This window comes from Solanum dulcamara, chromosome 2, assembly GCF_947179165.1.
Source record: "Solanum dulcamara chromosome 2, daSolDulc1.2, whole genome shotgun sequence".
Taxonomy (NCBI): Eukaryota; Viridiplantae; Streptophyta; class Magnoliopsida; order Solanales; family Solanaceae; genus Solanum; species Solanum dulcamara.
The window spans coordinates 2,211,580-2,233,679 of NC_077238.1; the positions used below are offsets into that span (position 1 = coordinate 2,211,580).

At 39.0% G+C, this 22,100-nt stretch overlaps 1 protein-coding gene across 1 annotated transcript; it reads right to left on the reverse strand.

The window, feature by feature from the left end:
- Positions 1–19,001: 19,001 nt before the first annotated feature.
- LOC129874173 (3-ketoacyl-CoA synthase 6-like) lies at positions 19,002–21,710 on the reverse strand. Its single transcript, XM_055949421.1, has 4 exons — positions 20,910–21,710; positions 20,112–20,514; positions 19,565–19,716; positions 19,002–19,476 (listed from the first exon to the last, which is right to left on the reverse strand). Exons 1-4 carry the CDS (start codon positions 21,676–21,678, stop codon positions 19,316–19,318), a joined length of 1,485 nt encoding a protein of 494 aa, XP_055805396.1. The 5' UTR covers positions 21,679–21,710; the 3' UTR covers positions 19,002–19,315.
- Positions 21,711–22,100: the final 390 nt, after the last annotated feature.

The window sequence follows — 22,100 nt, forward strand, 5'->3', positions numbered from 1 at the left end:
CGACTCTAGTAGCCCCGGTGACACTTTAGAGAGGTTTAAGAGCATTTTATTGGTGACGCAACAAGGATTGGGCAAATTTGCCAGTTGTTCGTGTGTATTAGCATACAGATTTTTAGGTGCCGGGGGTCGGGGTCAAATCTTCTTGTATTCTTCTATAGTAGCGTCCGTAAGGGCCTAGAGAATGACTCCAGTAGCCCCGGCAGCTCTTTAGAGGGGTTTAGGCAATTTTGCCAGTTTTTTGTGTGTGTTAGCCGACGAATATTTAGGTAACGGGGGTCCGGGTCAAACTTTCTTCGATTCTTATATAGTAAAATCTATAACGATATGGGGAATGACCCTAGTTGCCCTGGTGGTTTGATATAAGAGTTTAGGAGCATTTTATTGGCGACGCACCAGGAATTAGGCGATTTTGTGAGTTTTTCATCTGTGTTAACCCACAAATTTTTTAGATGCCGGGGATACGGGTCGATATTTCTTGGATTCCTTAATAGTAGCATCCGTAACGTCCTGGAAAACGACTCTAGTAGCCCCAGCGGTGCTTTAGAGGGGTTTAGGAGTATTTTATTAGCGACTTACCAGGAATTAGGCGATTTTGCTAATTTTTTGTATGTGTTAGCCCACGAAATTTTTGGTGTCGGGGGTCTGAGTCAAATTTACTTAGATTCTTCAAAAGTAGCATCCGTAACGATCTGAGGAATGACTCTAGTAGCCTCGGTGATGATTTAGAGGGGTTTAAGAGCATTTTATTGGCGATGTAACAGGAATTAGGTAATTTTGCCAGTTTTTTATGTTAGCCCACAAATTTTTAGGTGGCGGGGGTTTGAGTCTAACTTTATTGGATTCTTTTATAGTAGCGTCCGTAAGGACCTGTAGAATGACTACAGTAGTCCCGACAGCGCTTTAGAGGGGTTTAGGAGTATTTTATTAGTGACGCAATAGGAATTAGGCAATTTTGCTAATTTTTCATGTGTGTTAGCCCATAGATTTTTAGGTGCCGGAGGTTCGGGTCGAACTTTCCTTGATTTTTACATAGTACCATCCATAATCACCTGGATAACGACTCCAGTAGCCCCATCGATGCTTTAGAGGAGTTTAAGAGCAAGTTATTGGCGACGTAACAGGAATTAGGCAATTTTGCCAGTTTTTCGTGTGTGTTAGCCTACGGATTTTTAGTTGCTGGGGTCCGAGTCCAACTTTCTTGTATTATTCTATAATAGCATTCGTAAGGACCTGGAGAAAGACTCTATTTGCCTCAACGGTGCATTATAGGGGTTTAGGAGTATTTTATTGGCGATGCACCAGGATTAGGTTATTTTGCCAATATTTTGTGTGTGTTAGCCCACGAATTTTTAGGTACCGGGTGTCCTGTTCAAATTTTCTTGGATTCTTTCATAGTAGCATTCATAACAACCTAGGGAATGACTCCAGTAGCCCCGACGGCGCTTTAGAGGGGTTTAGGAGCATTTTATTCGCGACGCACCAGGAATTAGGCGATTTCACCATTTTATCTTGTGTGTTAGCCCACAGATTTTTAGGTGCGGGGTACGAGTTGCATTTTCTTGTATTCTTTCATAGTAGCGTCCATAAATACCTGGAGTACAACTCCAGTAGCCCCGTTGGTACTTTAGAGGATTTTAGGAGCATTTTTTGGCAACGCAACAGGAATTATGCGATTTTGCCAGTTTTTCTTGTGTGTTAGCCCACAGATTTTTAGATTCCGGGGGTTCAGGTCAAACTTTCTTAAATTCTTCTATAAAGTATCCTTAATGAGCTGGGGAATGACTCTAGTAGCACCGGTGGCTCTTTAGAGTATTTAAGAGCATTTTATTTGCGACGCAACAGGAATTAGGCTATTTTACCAGTTTTTTGTGTGTTTGCCCACGGATTTTTAGGTGTCGGGGGTCCAAGTCGAACTTTCTTGGATTCTTACATAGTAGCATCTGTAATGACCTAGGGAACAACTCTAGTGCCCTTACAACACTTAAAAGGGGTTTAGAAGTATTTTATTGGCGACGCAACAGGAATTAGGCAATTTTGCCAGTTTTTTGTCTGTGTAGCCCATAGATTTTTAGGTGCCGAGGGTCCAGATCGAACTTTCTTGGATTCTTCCATAGTAGCATTCGTATCGACCTGGAGAACGAATCTAGTTGCCCCGACGATGCTTTATAGGGGTTTTGGAGCATTTTATTGGCGACGCAACATGAATTTGGTGATTTTGCCAACTTTTTGTGTGTGTTACCCACGGATTTTTAGGTGCCGGGGTTTTGGGTTGAACTTTCTTAGATTCTTCTATAGTAGCATCCGTAACGACCTGAGGAATGACTCTAGTAATCTCGGCGACGCTTTAGAGGGGTTTAAGAGCATTTTATTGGCGATGCAATGGGAATTAGGCGATTTTCCCAGTTTTTTGTGTGTATTAGCCCATGGATTTTTAGGTGCCGGAGGTCCGGGTCGAATGTTCTTCGATTTTTCAATAATAGCGTTCGTAAGGACCTAGAGAACCAATCCAGTAGCCCCGGCATTGCTAAAGAGGGGTTTAGGAGCATTTTATTGGCGACGCAACAGGAATTAGGCGATTTTGCCAATTTTGCATGTGAGTTAGTCCACGAATTTTTTAGGTGCCGGGGGTACGGGTCGAACTTTCTTATATTCTTCCATAGTAGCATCCGTAAGGACCTGGAGTACAACTCCAGTAGCCCAACAGCACTTTAGAGGGGTTTAGGAGCATTTTATTGGCGACATAACAGGATTTAGGTGATTTTGTTAGTTTTTCATGTGTGTTAGCCCATAGATTTTAAGGTTCCGGGGGTTCGGGTCGAACTTTCTTAGATTCTTCCATAGAAGCATCTGTAACAAGCTGGGTAATGACTCCAGTAACCTCGGCCACGCTTTAGAGTGTTTAAGAGCATTTTATTTACGATACAACAGGAATTAGGCGATTTTGTCAGTTTTTGTGTTTGTTAAGCCTATAGATTTTTAGGTGCCGGGTGTCAGGGTCGAACTTTCTTGGATTTTTACATAGTAACATCCGTAACGATCTGGGAAATAACTCTAGTAGCCCCGGCAATGCCTTAGAAGGGTTTAAGAGTATTTCATTGGCGACGTAAATGGAATTAGGCGATTGTACCAGTTTTTCGTGTGTGTTAGCCCATTGATTTTTAGGTACTAAGGTACGAGTCGAATTTTCTTATATTATTCTATAGTAGCATCCGTAACGGCCAGGGGAACGACTCTAGTAGCTTCGGCATCGCATTAGAGGTGTTAAGGAGCATTTTATTGAAGATGCAACAGGATTTAGGCGATTTTGCCAATTTTTTGTGTGTGTTAGCCTACAAATATTTTACGTGCCAGGGGTATGGGTCGAAGTTTTTTGGATTCTTCCATAGTAGCATCCGTAATGACCTGGAGAACAACTCTAGTAACCCCAGCGATTCTTTAGAGGAGTTTAAGAGCATTTCATTGACGACGCAATAGGATTAGACGATTTTGCCAGTTTTTCGTGTGTGTTAGCCCATAAATTTTTAGGTGTTGGGGTTCAGGTCGAACTTTTTTTGATTTTACCATAGTAGAATCCATAACAACCACGGGAATGACTCCAGTAGCCCCGACGATATTTTTGACAGGTTTAAGAGCATTTTATTGGCGACGCACTAGGAATTAGGCAATTTTGCCAATTTTTCGTGTGAGTTAGCCCACGAATATTTTAGGTGCCAAGGGTCAGGGTCGAACTTTATTGGATTCTTCCATAGTAGCATCTGTAATGACCTGGGAAACGACTTCAGTAGCCCCGATAATGCTTTAGAAGGGTTTAGGAACATTTTATTGGCGACGCACCGGGAATTAGGCATTTTTTGCCAATTTTTCTTGTGTGTTAGCCCACGATATTTTTAGGTGTCGGGGGTCCGGGTCAAAGTTTCTTAGATTTTTCCATAGTAGAATTTGTAACGACCACGGGAACGACTCAAGTAGCCCCGATTATGCTTTTGAGGGGTTTAGGGGAATTTTATTGGCGACGCACCATGAATTAGGCAATTTTGCCAATTTTTCATGTGTATTAGCCCATAAATTTTTTACGTGTCGGAGGTATGGGTCATATTTTCTTGGATTCTTCCATAGTAGCATCTGTAACGTCAAGGGGAATGACTCCAGTAGCCCTGGCAGGACTTTACAGGAGTTTATGAGCATTTTATTAGCGACGCAATATGTATTAGGTGATTTTACAAGTTTTTCGTATGTGTTAGCCCACAAATTTTTATGTGTCGGGGGTCCGTGTCGAATTCCTTTGATATTTCCATAGAAGAATCCATAACGATCACGGGAACGACTCCAGCAGCCCCAACGATGCTTTACAGGAGTTTAAGAGCATTTTATTGGCGACGCACCAGGAATTAGGCGATTTTGCCAATTTTTCGTATGTGTTAGCCCATAAATCTTTTAGGTATCGGGGGTCAGGGTCAAACATTCTTGTATTCTTCTATAATAGCATCGGTATCCACCTGAAAAATGGCTCCAGTAGCTCCGGCAGCGCTTTAGAGGAGTTTAGGAATATTTTATTTGCGACGCAACAGAAATTAGATAATTTTGCCAGATTTTTGTGTGTGTTAGCCCATGGATTTTTAGATGCCGGGGGTTTGGGTCGAACTTTCTAGGATTCTCAAATAGTAGCATTTGTAACAACGTGGGGAACGACTCTAGTTGCCCCAGCGGCGCTTTAGAGGGATTTAGGAGCATTTTATTGGCGACGCATTAGGAATTAGGCGATTATGCCAATTTTTCTTGTGTGTTAGCCCACGAATTTTTTAGGTGTCGGGGGTCCAGGTCGAACTTTCTTGGATTCTTCCATAGTAGCATCCGTAACGACCTGGGGAACGACTTTAGTAACCCCTGTGGTTCTTTAGAGGGGTTTAGGAGCATTTCATTGGTGACGCAATAGAAATTAGGCAATTTTGCCAGTTTTTTATATGTGTTAGCCCACAAATTTTTAGGTGTCAGGGGTCCGGGTCGAACCTTCTTTGATTTTTCCATAAAAGAATCCATAACGACCACGAGAATGACTCTAGTAGCCCTGATGACACTTTAGAGGAGTTTATGAGCATTTTATTGGTGATGCAACAGGAATTAAGCAATTTTGCCAATTTTTCGTGTGTGTTAGACCAAGAAATTTTTAGATGCTGGAGGTCCGGGTTGAAGTTTCGTGGATTCTTCCATAGTAGCATCTGTAAAGACCTGAGGAACGGCTCCAGTAGCTCTGGAAGTGCTTTAGAGAGGTTTAGGAATATTTTATTGGCGACGCAATAGGTATTAGATGATTTTACCAATTTTTGGTATGTTAGCCCATGGATTTTTAGGTGCCGGGGGTCTGGGTCAAACTTTCTGGGATCTACATATAGTAGCATCCATAACAACTTTGGGAACGACTCCAGTAGCCCCGGCGGTACTTTAGAGTGGTTTAGGAACATTTTATTGGCGACGCAACAGGAATTAGTCGATTTTGCTAGTTTTTTATGTGTGTTAGCCAATAGATTTTCAGGTGCTGGGGTTTCGGGTCGAACTTTCTGGGATTTGCAAAGAGTATCATCCATAACAACCTAGGGAACAACTCTAGTTGACCCGGCGGCGCTTTAGAGGGTTTTTGGAGCATTTTATTGGCGACGCACCAGGAATTAGGCGATTTTGCCAATTTTTCATATGTGTTAGCCATGAATTTTTTAGGTGCCGAGGGTCCGGATCGAAATTTATTGGATTCTTCCATAGTATAATCCGTAAGACCTGGGGAACGACTTCAATAACCCCTGCAGTTCTTTAGAGGAGTTTAAGAGCATTTTATTAGCGACGCAATAGGAATTAGGCGATTTTTTCTAGTTTTTTGTGTGTGTTAGCCCATAGATTTTTAGGTGTCGGGGGTCCAGGTCAAACTTTCTTGGATGTTTCCATAGTAGCATTCGTAACGACCTAGAGAATGACTCTAGTAGCCCCGACAGTAATTTATAGCAGTTTAGAAGCATTTTATTGGCGACGCAACAGGAATTAGGTGATTTTGCTAATTTTTCATGTGTGTTAGCCCACGAATTGTTTAGGTGCCGGGGGTGTGGGTCAAACTATCTTGGTTTTCTTCCATAGTAGCATCCGTAACGACCTGGAGAATGATCTAATTGCTCCGGTGGCACTTTAGAGGGGTTTAGGAGCATTTTATTGGCGACGCACCAGGAATTAGGCAATTTTGCCAATTTTTCTTGTGTGTTAGCCCACAGATTTTTAGGTGTCGGGGGTACGGGTCATACTTTCTTGGATTTTTCCTGGGTAGAATCCGTAAAGACCACAGGAACGACTCTAGTAGCCCCAACGATGCTTTGGATGGGATTGAAGCATTTTAGTGGCGATGCACCAGGAATTAGGAGATTTTGCTAATTTTTCATGTTTGTTAGCCCACTAATTTTTTAGGTGCCGGAGGTCCAGGTCAAACAGTTTTGGATTCTTCCATAGTAGCATCCATAACGACCTGGGGAACGACTCCAGTAACTCCGATAGTTCTTTAGAGGGGTTTAGGAGCATTTCATTGGCGATGCAATAGGAATTAAGCGATTTTGCCAGTTTTTCGTGTGTGTTAGCCCAAAGATTTTAAAGTGTTAGGGGTTCGGGTTGAACTTTTTTGTATTTTTCCATAGTAGCGTCCGTAACGACCAAGGGAATGACTTTAGAAGCTCCGAAAGCACTTTATAGGGGTTTAGAAGCATTTTATTGGCGACGCAACAGGAATTAGGCAATTTTGCTAATTTTTCATGTGTGTTAGCCCATAAATTTTTAGGTGCCGGAGGTTCGGGTCGAACTTTCCTTGATTTTTACATAGTACCATCCATAATCACCTGGATAACGGCTCCAGTAGCCCCAGCGATGCTTTAGAGGAGTTTAAGAGCAAGTTATTGGCGACGTAACAGGAATTAGGCAATTTTGCCAGTTTTTCGTGTGTGTTGTCGGGGTCCGGGTCGAACTTTCTTAGATTTTTCCATAGTAGAATCCGTAAAGACTACGGAAATGACTCCAATAGCCCCGATGATGCTTTAGAGGGGTTTAAGAGAATTTTATTAGCGACGCACCAGGAATTAGGCGATTTTGCCAATTTTTCGTGTGTGTTAGACACAAATTTTTTAAGTGTTGGGGGTCAGGGTCGAACCTTCTTGGATTTGTTTCATAGTAGCATCCGTAACAACCTGGGGAACCACTCCAGTAGCTCCGGAAGCACTTTAGAAGGGTATAGAAACATTTTATTAGCGACGCAATAGGAATTAGGCAATTTTGCCAATATTACGTGTGTGTTAGCCCACGAATTTTTTAGGTGCCGGGGTTCGGGTCAAACTTTCTTGGATTTTTCAATAGTAGTATCTTTAACGAACTGGGGAACGACTCCAGTAGCGCTGGCGGCGCTTTAGAAGGGTTTAGGAAAATTTTATTGGCAACGCAACAGAAATTAGGTAATTTTGCCTATTTTTTTATGTATGTTAGCCCATTAATTTTTTGGTGTCAAGGGTCCGAGTTGAACTTTCTGGGATTCTCAAATAGTAGTATCCATAAAAACTGGGGAACAACTCTAGTTGCCCCGATGGCGCTTTAGAGGGGATTAGGAGCATTTTATTGGCGACGCACCAGAAATTAGGCGATTTTGCTAATTTTTTATGTGTGTTAGCCCATGAATTTTTTAGGTGCTGGTGGTCCAGGTCGAACTTTTTTGGATTCTTCCATAGTAGTATCCGTAACGACCTGGAGAACGATTTTGCCACTTTATATGACCTGGAGCTTTAGAGGGGTTTAAGAGCATTTTATTGGCGACGCACTAGGAATTAGGTAATTTTTCCATTTTTTTTTGTATGTTAGCCCACGAATTTTTTAGGTACCGGGGGTCCGGGTCAAACTTTCTTAAATATTTCTAATGTAGAATCTGTAACGACCACAGGAACAACTCCAGTAGCCCCGATGAGGCTTTAGAGCGGTTTAAGAGCATTTTATTGGTGACGCACCAGGAATTAGGCAATTTTGTCAATTTTTTGTATGTGTTAGCCCTCGAATTTTTTCGGTGCCGGGGGTCCAAATCTTATTTTCTTGGATTCTTCCATGGTAGCATCCGTAATGACCAGGGGATTAACTTCAGTAGCCCCGGCAGAACTTTATAGGGGTTTAGAATCATTTTATTGGCGACGCAACAGAAATTAGGCGATTTTACCAATTTTTTGTGTATGTTAGACCATAAATATTTTAGGTGTCGGGGTCCGGGTCGAACTATCTTGGAGTTTTCAGTAGTATAATCTGTAATGACCACGGGAATGACTGCAATAGTTTCGACGACGCTTTAGAGGGATTTAAGAGCATTTTATTGGTGATACACCAGGATTTAGGCAATTTTGCCAATTTTTCGTGTGTGTTAGCCCACAAATTTTTTAGGTGCCGGAGGTTCGGATCGTATATTCTTAGATTTTTCTATAGTAGCGTCCGTAACGGCCAGGGAATCGACTCTAGTAGCCCTGCAAGCACTTTATAGGGTTTTAGAAGCACTTTATAGGCGATGCAACAGGAATTTGGTGATTTTGCCAATTCTTTGTGTGTTAGCCCATGAAATTTTTAGGTGCCGGGTGTCTGGGTCGAACTTTCTTAAATTCTTTCATAGTAGCATCCGTAACGACCTGGGGAACGACTCCAGTAACCCGACGGTTCTTTAGAGGGGTTTAAGAGCATTTCATTAGCGACGCAATAGAAATTTGGCAATTTTGCCAGTTTTTCGTATGTGTTAGCCCACAGATTTTTAGGTGTCGGGGGTCCGGGTCAAATTTTCTTGGATTCTTCCATAGTAAAATCCATATCGACCAAGGGAACGACTCTAGTAGCCCCGGAGATGCTTTAGAGGGGTTTAAGAGCATTTTTTGGTGACGCACCAAGAATTATGCGATTTAGCCAATTTTTCGTGTGTGTTAGCCCAAACATTTTTTAGGTGTCGGGGGTCCGGGTAGAATTTTCTTGGATTCTTCCATAGTAGCGTTCGTAAGGACCTGGAGAACAACTCCAGTAGCCCCGGCATTGCTTTAGAGGTGTTTAGTAGTATTTTATTGAAGACGCAACAGGAATTAGGCAATTTTACCAATTTTTCGTGTGTGTTAGCCCATGGATTTTTAGGTGTCGGGGGTTCGAGTTGAACTTTCTTGGATTTTTACATAGTAGCATCCGTAACGACCTATAGAATGACTCTAATTGCCCCAGCGGCGCTTTAGAGGGTTTAGGAACATTTTATTGGCGACGCAGAAGGATTAGAAGATTTTGCCAATTTTTCTTGTGTGTTAGCCCACATAATTTTAGGTTTTGGGGGTTCGGGTCAAAGTTTCTTGAACTTATCCATAGTAGTGTCCCGAAGGACTTGGAAATGACTATAGTAGCCCCGGCAGCGCTTTAGAAGGGTTTAGGAGCATTTTATTGGCGATCCAACGGAAATCAGACGATTTAGCCAGTTTTTTGTGTGTGTTAGCCCACGTATTTTTAGATGTCGGGGGTCCAGGTCAAACTTTCTTGGATTCTTCCATAGTAGCATTCGTAAGGACCTTGAGAACGACTCCAGTAGTCGCGGCACCACTTTAGTGGTGTTTAGGAGCATTTTACTGGCAACACAACAGGAATTAGATGATTTTGCCAATTTTTCATGTGTGTTAGCCCACGGATTTTTAGAAGTCGGGGGTCCGTGTCAAACTTTCTAGGATTCTTACATAGTAGCATCCGTAATAATCTGGGTAATGACTCTAGTTACCCCGACAGCGCTTTAGAGTGGTTTAGGAGCATTTTATTGGTGACGCACCAGGAAGTAGGTGATTTTTCCAATTTTACTTGTGTGATAGCCCACGAATTTTATAGGTGTCGGGGGTCTGGGTCAAAGTTTTTTGGATTTTTCCATTATAGAATCCATAACGACCACGGATATAACTCCAATAGCCCCGACAACGCTTTAGAGGGGTTTAAGAATATTTTATTGGCGACGCCCAGGAATAAGACGATTTTACCAATTTTTTGTATGTGTTAGCCCATGAATTTTTTAGGTGCCAGGGGTCCGGGTCGTATTTTCTTAGATTCTTCCATATTAGCATCCGTAACGACCAGGAGAACGACTTCAGTAGACCCGGCAACACTTTATAGGGGTTTAGAAGTATTTTATTGGCGACGCAACAGGAATTTGGAAATTTTGCCAATTTTTTGTGTGTGTTAGCCCACAAAGTTTTTAGGTGTCGGGTGTCTGGGTTTAACTTTCTTGGATTCTTCCATAGTAGCATCCGTAACGACCTGGGGAACCACTCCAGTAACCCCGGCGGTTCTTTAGAGGGGTTTAGAAGCATTTTATTGGAGACGCACCAGGAATTAGGCGATTTTGCCAATTTTCCGTGTGTGTGAGCTTACGAATAGTTTAGGTGCCGGGGGGTTTGAATCATATTTTTTTCGATTCTTCCATAGTAGCGTCCTTAATGACTAGGGGAACGATTCCAGTAGCCGCGGCAGCACTTTATAGGGGTTTAGAAGCATTTTATTGGCGACGCAATAGGAATTTGGCAATTTTGCTAATTTTTTGTGTGTGTTAGCCCACAAAGTTTTTAGGTGCCGGGTGTCTTGGTTGAACTTTCTTTGATTCTTCCATATTAGCATCCATAACGACCTGGGGAACGACTCTAGTAACCCCGGCGGTTCTTTAGAGGGATTTTGGAGCATTTTATTAGCGACGCACCAGGAATTAGGTGATTTTTCCAATTTTTCTTGTGTGATAGCCAACGAATGTTTTAGGTGCCGGGGGTCCGGATCGAACTTTCTTAGATTTTTCCATTATAGAATTCGTAACGACCACGGAAACGACTCCATTAGCCCCGACGATGCTTTAGAGGGGTTGAAGAGCATTTTATTGGCGACGCACCAGGAATTAGGCGATTTTGCCAATTATTCGTGTGTGTTAGCCCATAAATATTTTAGGTACCGGGGGTCAGGGTCAAACTTTTTTGGATTCTTCCATAGTAGCATCCGTAATGATTTAGGTAACGACTTCAATAGCCCCGGCAGCACTTTAGAGGGGCTTAGGAACATTTTATTAGCGACGCAACATGATTAGGCGATTTTGCCAATTTTTCGTGTGATAGCCCACTAATTTTTTAGGTGCTGGGGGTTCGGGTTGAAATTTCTTGGATTCTTCTATAGTAGCATCCGTAACGACTTGGGGAGCGGCACCAGTAACCCCAGCGGTTCTTTAGAGGGGTTTAGGAGCATTTTATTGGCGACGCACCAGGAATTAGGCGATTTTGCTAATATTTCGTATGTGTTAGCCCACGAATATTTTAGGTGCTGGGGGTTCGGGTCAAACTTTCTTGGATTCTTCTATAAGAGCGTCCATAAGGACCTTGAAAACTACTCCAGTAGCCCCGGTAGCGCTTTAGAGGTGTTGAGGAGCATTTTATTGGCGACGCAACAGTAATTAGGCGATTTTGTCAGTTTTTCGTGTGTGTTAACCTACGGATTTTTAGGTGTTGGAGTTCCGAATCGAACGTTCTTAGATTCTCCTATAGTAGCATCCGTAACGATCTAGGGAAAGACTCCAGTAGCCCCGGCGACAGGTTAGAAGGGTTTAAGAGCATTTTATATGCGACGCACCAGGAAATAGGCGATTTTGCCAATTTTTCGTGTATGTTGGTCCAACAATTTTTTAGGTGCCGAGGGTATGGGTCAAACTTTCTTGGATTCTTCTATAGTAGCATCCATAACGACCAGGAGAATGACTCCAGTAGCCCCAACAACACTTTATAGAAGTTTAGAAGCATTTTATTGGCGACGCACCGGGAATTAGGCTATTTTGCCAATTTTTCGTGTGTGTTAGCCCATGAATTATTTAGGTGCCGGAAGTCCAGGTCGAACTTTCTTGGATTCTTCCATAGTAGCATCTGTAACGACCTGGGTAATGACTCCAGTAACCCCGGTGGTTCTTTAGAGGGGTTTAGGAGCAATTCATTGGTGACGCAATAGAAATTAGGCGATTTTGCCAGTTTTTCGTATGTGTTAGCCTACATATTTTTAGTTGTTGGGAGTCTGGGTTGAACTTTCTTGGATTTTTCCATAGTAGAATCCGTAACAACCACGAGAATGACTCTAGTAGCCACGACGATGCTTTAGAGGGTTTTAAGAGTATTTTATTGGCAACGCACCAGGAATTAGGCGATTTTGCTAATTTTTCGTGTGTGTTAGCCTACATATTTTTTATGTGCCTGGGGTCAGGGTCAAACTTTCTTGGATTCTTCCATAGTAGCCTCCGTAATGATCTATGGAACGACTCTAGTAGGCCCAACAGCGCTTTAGAGAGGTTTAGGAACATTTTATTGGCGACGCAACAGGAATTAGGAGATTTTGCTAATTTTTCATGTGTGTTAGCCTACGAATTTTGTAGGTGCCGGAGGTTCGGTTCGAAATTTCTTGGATTCTTCCATAGTAGCATCTGTAACTACCTGGGGAACGACTCCAATAGCCCCGACCGTACTTTAGAGGGTTTTCGAGCATTTTATTGGCGATGCAATAGAAATTAGGCGATTTTGTAAGTTTTTTGTGTGTGTTAGCCCAGGGATTTTTAGGTTTCGAGGGTCCGAGTTGAACTTTTTAGGTGCCGGGGGTCAGGGTCAAACTTTCTTGGATTCTTCTATAGTAGCCTCCGTAACGATCTGGGGAACGACTCCAGTAGGTCCGGCGGTGCTTTAGAGGGGTTTAGGATCATTTTATTGGCGACACACCAAGAATTAGACAATTTTGCCAATTTTTCTTGTGTGTTAGACCATGAATATTTTAGGTGTCGGGGGTCTGGGTCGAACTTTCTTGGATTTTTCCATATTAGAATCCGTAACGACAATGGAAATGACTCCAGTAGCCCCGACGACGCTTTAGAGGGGTTTAGGAGCATTTTATTGGCGACGCACCCGGAATTAGGTGATTTTCCCAATTTTTCGTGTATGTTAACCCACGAAATTTTTTAGGTGCTGGGGGTCCGGGTTATATTTTCTTGGATTCTTCCATAGTAGCCTCAGTTTTTCATGTGTGTTAGCCCACGGATTGTTAGATGCCGGGTGTCCGAGTCATTTTTTCTTGAATTTTTCCATAGTAGCATCCGTAAGGAGCTAGAGAACGACTCCAGTAGCCCCAGTAGCACTTTAGAGGGGATTAAGAGCATTTTATTAGCGACGCAATAAAAATTAAGCGATTGCTAGTTTTTCATATGAGTTAGCCCATGGATTTTTAAGTGCTAGGGGTCTGGGTCTAACTTTCTTGGATTCTTCCATAGTAGCATCTGTAACAACTTAGGAACGACTCTAGTTTCCCCAGTGGTGCTTTAGAGCGGTTTAGGAGCATTTTATTGGCGACGCACTAGGAATTAGGCGATTTTGCCAATTTTTCATATGTGTTAGCCCACGAATTTTTTAGGTGTCAAGGGTCCAGGTCGTATTTTCTTGGATTCTTCCATAGTAGCATCCGTAACAACCAAGGGAACGACTTCAGTAGCCCCAGCATAACTTTATAGGGGTTTAGAAACATTTTATTAGCGACGCAACCGGAATTAGGTGATTTTGCCAATTTTTTATGTGTGTTAGCCCACAAAGTTTTTAGGTGCCGGGGGTCTGGGTTGAACTTTCTTGGATTCTTCCATAGTAGCATCTGTAACGACCTGGGGAACGACTCCAATAACTCCGACGGTTCTTTAGAGGGATTTAGGAGCATATCATTGGCGACGCAATAGGAATTAGGCGATTTTGCGGGTTTTTCATGTGTGTTAGTCCATAGATTTTTAGGTATCGGGGGTTTGGGTCAAAGTTTCTTGGATTTTTCCATAGTAGAATCCGTAACGACCACGGGAACGACTCTTGTAGCCCCAACGATGCTTTAGAGGGGTTTAAGAGTATTTTATTGGCGACGTACCAGGAATTAGGCGATTTTGCCAATTTTTCGTGTGTGTTAGCCCACAATTTTTTAGGTACCGGGGCTCAGAGTCGAACCTTCTTGGATTCTTACATAGTAGCATCCGTAATGACCTAGGAAACGACTCTAGTAGCCCCGGCAGCGCTTTAGAGGAGTTTAGGAATATTTTATTGGCGACGCAACAGAAATTAGGCGATTTTGGCAAATATTTTTTGTGATATGATTTTCGATCAATTTTTTTGCAACATCTTTATGGAACCATTCATAAGTACCTAGGAGAGCAGTACGGGTAGCCTCAACACGATCCACAATATATTTTTGTAGAATTTAGAAGCTATTCAATCGGAACTAGGCGATTTAATCATTTGTTTTCGTTTGTTAGCCTATGAATTTTGGATATATGACTTTCGGTGAATTTTTTTGTTACATTTTATGGGACCCTCCATAATTATCTTGGAAAAAGTACGTGTAAACTCAGCACGATCCATGATATATAACTATATATATATACCATCTAAGGCCACTCAAGTGAAATTTGGCAAATTTTTCATATATTTTTGTGTGTTAGCCTATAAATTTATTGGTGATATGTCTTTTGGTTAATTTTTTTAAACCTTTATTGGACCCTCCATAAGTATCGGTGGAGTAGTACATACAGTATCGACATGATTCACGATATATTTATAGCATTTAGGGGCTACTCAAGTAGAATTATGCGATTTTCTTATTTTTTTCATGTAACGCCTATGCACTTTTTGGTGATTTGAATTTCATTTAATTTTTTTGCGAAATCTTTATGAGACCCTCATAAGTATTTGAGGGAGTAGTACAATTAGTCTCGGCATGATCCAGGACATATTTATAGCATTTAGGGGCCACCCAAGCAGAATGAAGCGATTTTCTCATTTTTCGTTTGTGTTAGTTAATGAATTTTTTTGGTGATATGAATTTTGGTCAATCTTTTACGAAATTTGTACGGGACCCTCTGTAAGTACCCTGTAGAGTATTACGTGTAGCCTCAGCACGATCCACAACATATTTATAGCATTTAGGGACCATCAAGTTGAATTACCCGATTTTCTCATTTTTTGTGAGTGTTAACAAATAATTTTTTTGTGATATAACTTTTGGTCAATTTTATTGAGAAACTTTTAAGGGACCCCTCATAAGTATCCGGGGGAGCATTACATGTAGACACAATACGATGCACAATATATTTATAGTATTTAGGGACCAGCCAAGCAGAATTAGGTGAGTTTCTCTTTTTTTTCATGTATGTTAGCTCATTAATTTTTTTGTGTCAATTTCTTTTTGAAACCTTTAAGGTACCTTCTGTAAGTACCCGGGGGAGCAGTACGTGTAGTCTCGCCATGATCCATGACATATTTATCGCATTTATGGGTCATTCAAGTGGAATTAGGTGATTTTCTCTTCTTTTTTTTCCGTGTGTGTTAGCCTATAAATTTTTTGGTGATATGACTTCAGTCAATTTTTTTTATGAAACCATTTTGGGACCCTCCATAAGTACCCGGGGAAGAAGTATGTGTAGTTTCGGCACGGTTCCTGCATATTTATAGCATTTAGGGGTCACTCAAGCGTAATTAGGTGATTTTCTCATTTTTTCCGTATGTGTTAGCCCATGTACGTATTTGAGGGAGCAGTACGTTTATACTTTTCATGATCCACGATATATTTATAGTATTTAAAGGTTACTCAAGTGGAAATAGATGATTTTCTTTTTTTTCATGTGTGTTAGTCAATGAATTCTTTGCTGATATGCCTTTCGGTCAATTGTTTTGCGAAACATATGAGACCCTCCGTAAGTAATCGAGGGAGAAATACATGTAGTTTCAGCATGATCCAAAGCATATTTATAGCATTTAGGTACCACTCAAGCGAAATTAAGCAATTTTTAAATTTTTTTTCGTGTGTGTTAGCTAATAAATTATTTTGGTGATATGGTGGCCAATTTTTTGCGAACCTTTATGGAACCCACTGTAAGTACCCGGGGGATCAGTATGTGTAACTTTGACATGATCCACGTCATATTTATAATATTTAGAGACCATTCAAGTAGAATTAGGTGATTTTCTCATTTTTTTTCGTGTGTGTTAGCCCATGAATTATTTGGTAACATGAATTTCAGTCAATTATTTTGCGAAATATTTTTGGGACCCTCTGTAAGTAACCGGAGGAGAAGTATGTGTAGCCTCGGTACGATTCACAGTATATTTATAGTATTTAGGGGTAACTCAGTGGAATTAGGCAATTTTCTCATTTTTTCGTGTATCTTAGCCTATGAATTTTTTGATGATATGACTTTCTGTAAATTTTTTGTTTAACCTTTATGGGACCCTTTATAAATACCCGAGGGAGCAGTATATTTATAGCATATTTATAGCATTTAGAGGCCAACCAAGCGTAATTAAGCGATTTTCTCATATATATTTTTTTGTGTGTTAGTTCATAAAATTTTTAGTGATATGTTTTTGTGCAATTTTTTGTAAAATCTATACAAGACCCTCCGTAAGTATTTAGGGGAGCAGTACGTGTAACCTCGACATTATCTACGACATATTTATAGCATTTAGGGGCCAGTCAAGTGGAATTAGATGATTTTTTCATTTTTTTGCGTGTGTTAGTCTTATAAATTTTTTGGTGATATGACTTTCGGTTAAATTTTTTTCGAAACCTTTTGAGACCCTCCATAAGCACTCTGAGAGAAGTACGTGTAGTCTCAGCAAGATCTATGTCATATTTATAGTATTTAGAGGCCACTCAAGCAGAATTAAGCGATTTTTCTCATTTTTTCGTGTATATTAGCGCATTAATTTTTTATTGATATGATTTTTGGTTATTTTTTTTGCAAAATCTTCATAACCCTCCATAAGTACCGAGGAACCAGTACATGTAGCCTCGTAATGATCCATGATATATTTATAGCAGTTAGGGGTCACTCCAGCGGAATTAGATGATTTTCTCATTTTTCTCGTATATTAGCCCATAAATTTTTTAGTGATATGACTTTTGATCAATTTTTTGAGGAAACCTTTATGAGACCATTTGTAAGTACATGGGGGAGCAGTATGTGTAGTCTCAGCATGATCCACGGTATATTTATATCATTTAGGGGCCAATCAAGTGGAATTAGACGATTTTCTCATTTCTTTCGTGCGTGTTAGCTCATGAATTCTTTGGGGATTTGACTTTTGGTCAATTGTTTCGAAATCTTTAATGGACCATCTGTAAGTACCCGGGGGGAGCAATATGTGTAGACTCGGTATTATCCATGACATATTTATAACATTTAGGGGTCATTCAAGCGGAATTAGGCAATTTTCTCTTTTTTTCGAGTGTGCTAGCCCATGAATTTTTTGGTGATATGGTTTTCAGTTTTTTTTTGCGAAATCTTTATGAAACCCACCGTAAGTACTTGTGGGAGCATTACGTGTAGCCTCGATGTAATCCATGACTTATTTATAGCATTTAGAGGCCATTCAAGCAGAATTAGGCGATTTTCTAATATTTTTTTGAATCTTGTAAGGGTTTTGGAAAAGAAGAGTTAAAACATTATCTATCTCTATATCAAAGACTTGAACCTTAGACTTTTGATTAAGTATGGGGGAGTCTATTGTTGTCGTCGTCCTATATTCCTGTTCCTTTAAAGAAAAAATTAATCTATATTTTTCGTAAAAGGTTTAATACAATTACTCTCTCCATCTCAAATTATTTGTAGCGATTCTCTTTTACACGCTTCTAAAAAATATTAATTAAGATAAATTTTTAAATATTTTATCCTTTATTGATATTTGAATAATTATAATATTATCCACAATTTTATCTTAAAATTTTAAAATAAAAAATAATTTAAATTAGCTATTTTTAAAAATCACAATAAATAATTTGAGACCGAAACGCCAAACATCAACAAAACATGACTAGTTTTAAACCAAATCTAAAAAGTAGTCACAAGCTAAAGGACAACCGACTTACCGGATCGAAGACGGCAAGAAATGTCTCCTATAAATAACTTGATGGAGGTAGGTCAAACAAATAAATAAATACACGTCCATATATAGTTATTGCAGTTCAAAATAAATGCTCTTCTGACTAATTTAACATTTTCCTTGACTCGTAACATTAGTATATAATTTTTAAAGTTATTCCAAAATTATTTCTATTGTATGTATCTAATTTCTTTCTTCTTTTTTTAGTTTAATTTTCTTATCTTCATTCTACATTTATTGACATAACTTGTTGTGATTTACTTTGAATTGATAGTTGAGTTTTTATAAGGAGAGAACAAGATCGTTGAAGTAACGTCTAGCGGTGGATCGAAAATTCTAAATTTATCGATTTTTTTAATTTAGGACATAAAGTTTATTGTATTTGAATAGATTATTTATACATATAAAGTGAATTTTTTAACATAAATTCATAACTATAAGAATTATATAAGAATCAGGGGCGGAGCCACATGGTGGCTAGGGGTTTGATGAACCCCTTCGACGAAAAAATATATTATTTATGCATGGTTAAAATAATTTTTTATGTATAAATAGTACATCTCGAACCCCCTTCAACTAATTCGTGTATCTACATTTTCAGATTTTGAACCCCTTATTAAAAATTTCGACTCCGCCACCGATAAGAACTATGTCAAATCGTTAGTACATAATTGTTTCCTCCACCTCTACTATAGAGCGTTTTACCTCTAACATACCATGTGAATCTAGATCAACTCTCTCGATCAAACGAGAAGGAAAAAAAAAACTTCTTCAGAAGTCCAAACTTTTCTTATATATATATATATGGCTGAGCCGTTTTGTCTTCATGGTATTAAGGCTGATATCAATTAATTGAAAAATTACATTATTTTATACACATATGGATAAGATTATTTTTTTAATGTATATATACTTCTTCTATCCAATTCATGTGATAGTTTTCATTGTTTGATATACAAATATTATAGTTTTGATCGTATATTACGATATAAAATCTTTTGATCTTTCGAAAAAAAGTTTACATATTTTAAAACTATGTACAGTCAAAATATAATTCATTTAACTCTCGAAATCATAAAATCATCACGTGACATGGTCCTCTTTATTCAATTGTCCTATCACAGGAGACAATGTATATTAATTACATTGTACGTACGTACCAGCATATATAGTTGCATCTTTCACATAAATTAAAAAACTCACATTCTGAGATTGTAACATACAATTAGACAAATTAAGGATAATAAGCAAATTAATTAAAGAAAATAACACACTTAAATTTCCTCAATTCCACACAAATGAAGAGAGGGAATTGAATTAATTAACTAAATTGATGAATTAATTAAAGATAATTAGAGCCTAACAACATCTGGAATATCAACAGGATATCTGTCAATGCAATCAGCCCATGGATTATGATCATCTACTGGAGTCTTGATTGTTCTATTACATTTCCAAACAGCACTGTTACACTTGAATCCACTCCCAAATGCAATTTGCCAAATCCTGTCACCTATCGAGACATAATATATAATTTAAGTGCTAAACGAAATCATACGTTTGATTTTTTTAAATGATATGGTCATATAATTCATTGTTACCTTTTTTCATTCTCCCCTTTGCCTCAATGTAACTCATCTCATACCATAGCGACGACGACGAAGTGTTCCCGAACCGGTAAAGCGTCATCCTAGAGGCTTCGACATGCTCCGTCGATAGCTGCAGGTTGTTCTGCAGCTCATCTATCACCGCCCTATGGGATAAATAAAATAGATTCGTCTCAGGTACATGAATTTACTTAATTTGTATAACTTCAGGCGTTGATATTGTGTCCGTAAGTTTTTTTTAATGAGATAGAAACACATTTCACCATAGTCTATATAGAGTTCCTAAGTTCGATAAGATGGTCATACCCTCAAACAAAAAATAACATAAGGATACATGAATGATTTTTTCATCAACTATGGGGGAAAACGTCTAAAATTAACTTATGATACATGTATCTAGAAGAAATTTTTTACTTACCTAAGTACGAGCTATATTTTTAAATGTAAACGAAATAGGAAGAAATAACGAAGAAAAAGAATGACTTTCTTGACGTGTTTTCAACAAAATTTGTGTGATTCGAAGAGAAGTAAAGAAGAATACCTTCCTCCGGCGTGTATGCAAAAATGTTCAAACGCTAATTTGAAATCTGGAATATAAGGTTTCAACTTAGCCTTAAATAATTTTCGACAAATGAGTGTAAGAATGAAGAGAAGTTGTTCCGAAGCGGGTAAAACAAGTGGTCCAATTGTAGTAATATTAGATTTCAATGCTTCTCCTGCAACTTGCATGAGATCTATACACAAATTTATGCCCACTTTTCCTTCAGGATCTTCTTGTTGTTGTACACACCTAAAAGATCTATCATCAGCACCTTTGTGTGTTCTGACTATGTGTACGAGACGGTATTTGGCTCGGGCCTGGTCTGATTTTCTGTTAGACAAAAGTAAGGCTGCTCCTCCCATTCTAAATAGGCAATTCGTAAGCAACATCGATCTCTCTTTACCTAAATTGAAAGACAACAAATGATGAAGCGGATCCTTATGACTGTTAATTCAGTGACCATTAGAGTTTTTAGGCTCAAAATTTACAATATTATTTAGTAAATTACTTGACACATATTCTACAAACTTTGAGTCAAAGCTACTGGGTTCACAAGTTCCATTTTTTCAAAAAGAAAATTCGGGTTGAGTCAAATACTACTACATAATGCCTTTGAACCATCTAGTTTACAAAATGTGTATAAGTAATTTTTAAATAATGTATACTTTATACTAAATATACATCTAATATACATGTCTATACGCATCATATACATGAACCGAAAGGCTACATATACTAAAATTTGAATTCAATGGCGTAAACTTTAATTTTGGAAAAAGTAAATAAATATATCTTTACCTAAATAACCATTTGGAGTGAGAATTTCAGTGCTAATGACCACAGCATTTGAATTAGGGTATTGTTGAAGTATATCACGAGCTAAATCAATTGATATTACTCCTGCACTGCAGCCCATTCCAGATAAATTAAAACTCTTTATATTACTCCTCAATTTATACTTGTTTATGACCATAGCCGAAAGTGAAGGAGTTGGCGAAAAGAGGCTACAATTGACAACAAGGACGTCAATGTCTTTAGGTTTTAGCCCTGTTTTTTCCAAAAGTGAATCCATAGCCGAAAAAATAACAAGTTCAGCTTCTTCTCTAGCCAAATCCATAGTAGGGGTAGGTGGAATATAATGCATCGCGGGGGGTAACGCGGTTTCTTCACTAAGACCAGAACGTTCAAGAATTTTCATCTGAAAACGAACGCTTTTAGGCTCACTAGACAAAATCAGATGTGCATGTTCCATAAAGGCAGCGAATGGGATGCGACATGTGATAGGAGGGTGAAAACACGCGTAATCTACTAAGTATATGGTTCTTGGACGTGACATTATGTAACATGTTGTTACATAACTTATGAGGAACAATGAACAAACTATGTGAATTGAAGTGAAGTAAAGTGAGTTGTAAAAATTGACAAGTTCATTTGGACTTGATTGAAGACATTGAATTAGAATTGTTAGCATAATGGGCACTAACGAGAATGTCAAAATGTTGTTCACTAGGTATTGGTACCCTAATTTCACATACCTTAGCTTTACTGAATGTGAATTTTGAGGCATTTTTGGGATGTTTCACTACAAATGGTTAGAGGAATGTATAGAGTGGAGATTTAAAGACTACATATAGAGTGGAGAATTAAATGGTATGTCAATTGGTAGATGGAATCATTTAAATGATAGCCCTATTTGGTTGTATACCTCACAAGGTGTGTCCTAATCTAGCTACCTGTCATAGTACAAGGTGAGCTATGATCATGTATCAACATATATATGAACCCGTTTGGATTGGCTTATAAGTTACTTATAAGTTGTTTTCAACTTTTTTGAGTGTTTGGCTGGCTAATTTAAAATCATTTTGTGATTAAAATAAGCCACAATAAATAATTGAGTTTGTTTGGATGGACTAATTTTAAGCAGCTTATAAGTTGAAAATAACTTATAAGTAAAAAAAATAAGTTGGGCTGCACCTTTTTTAAAAAAAA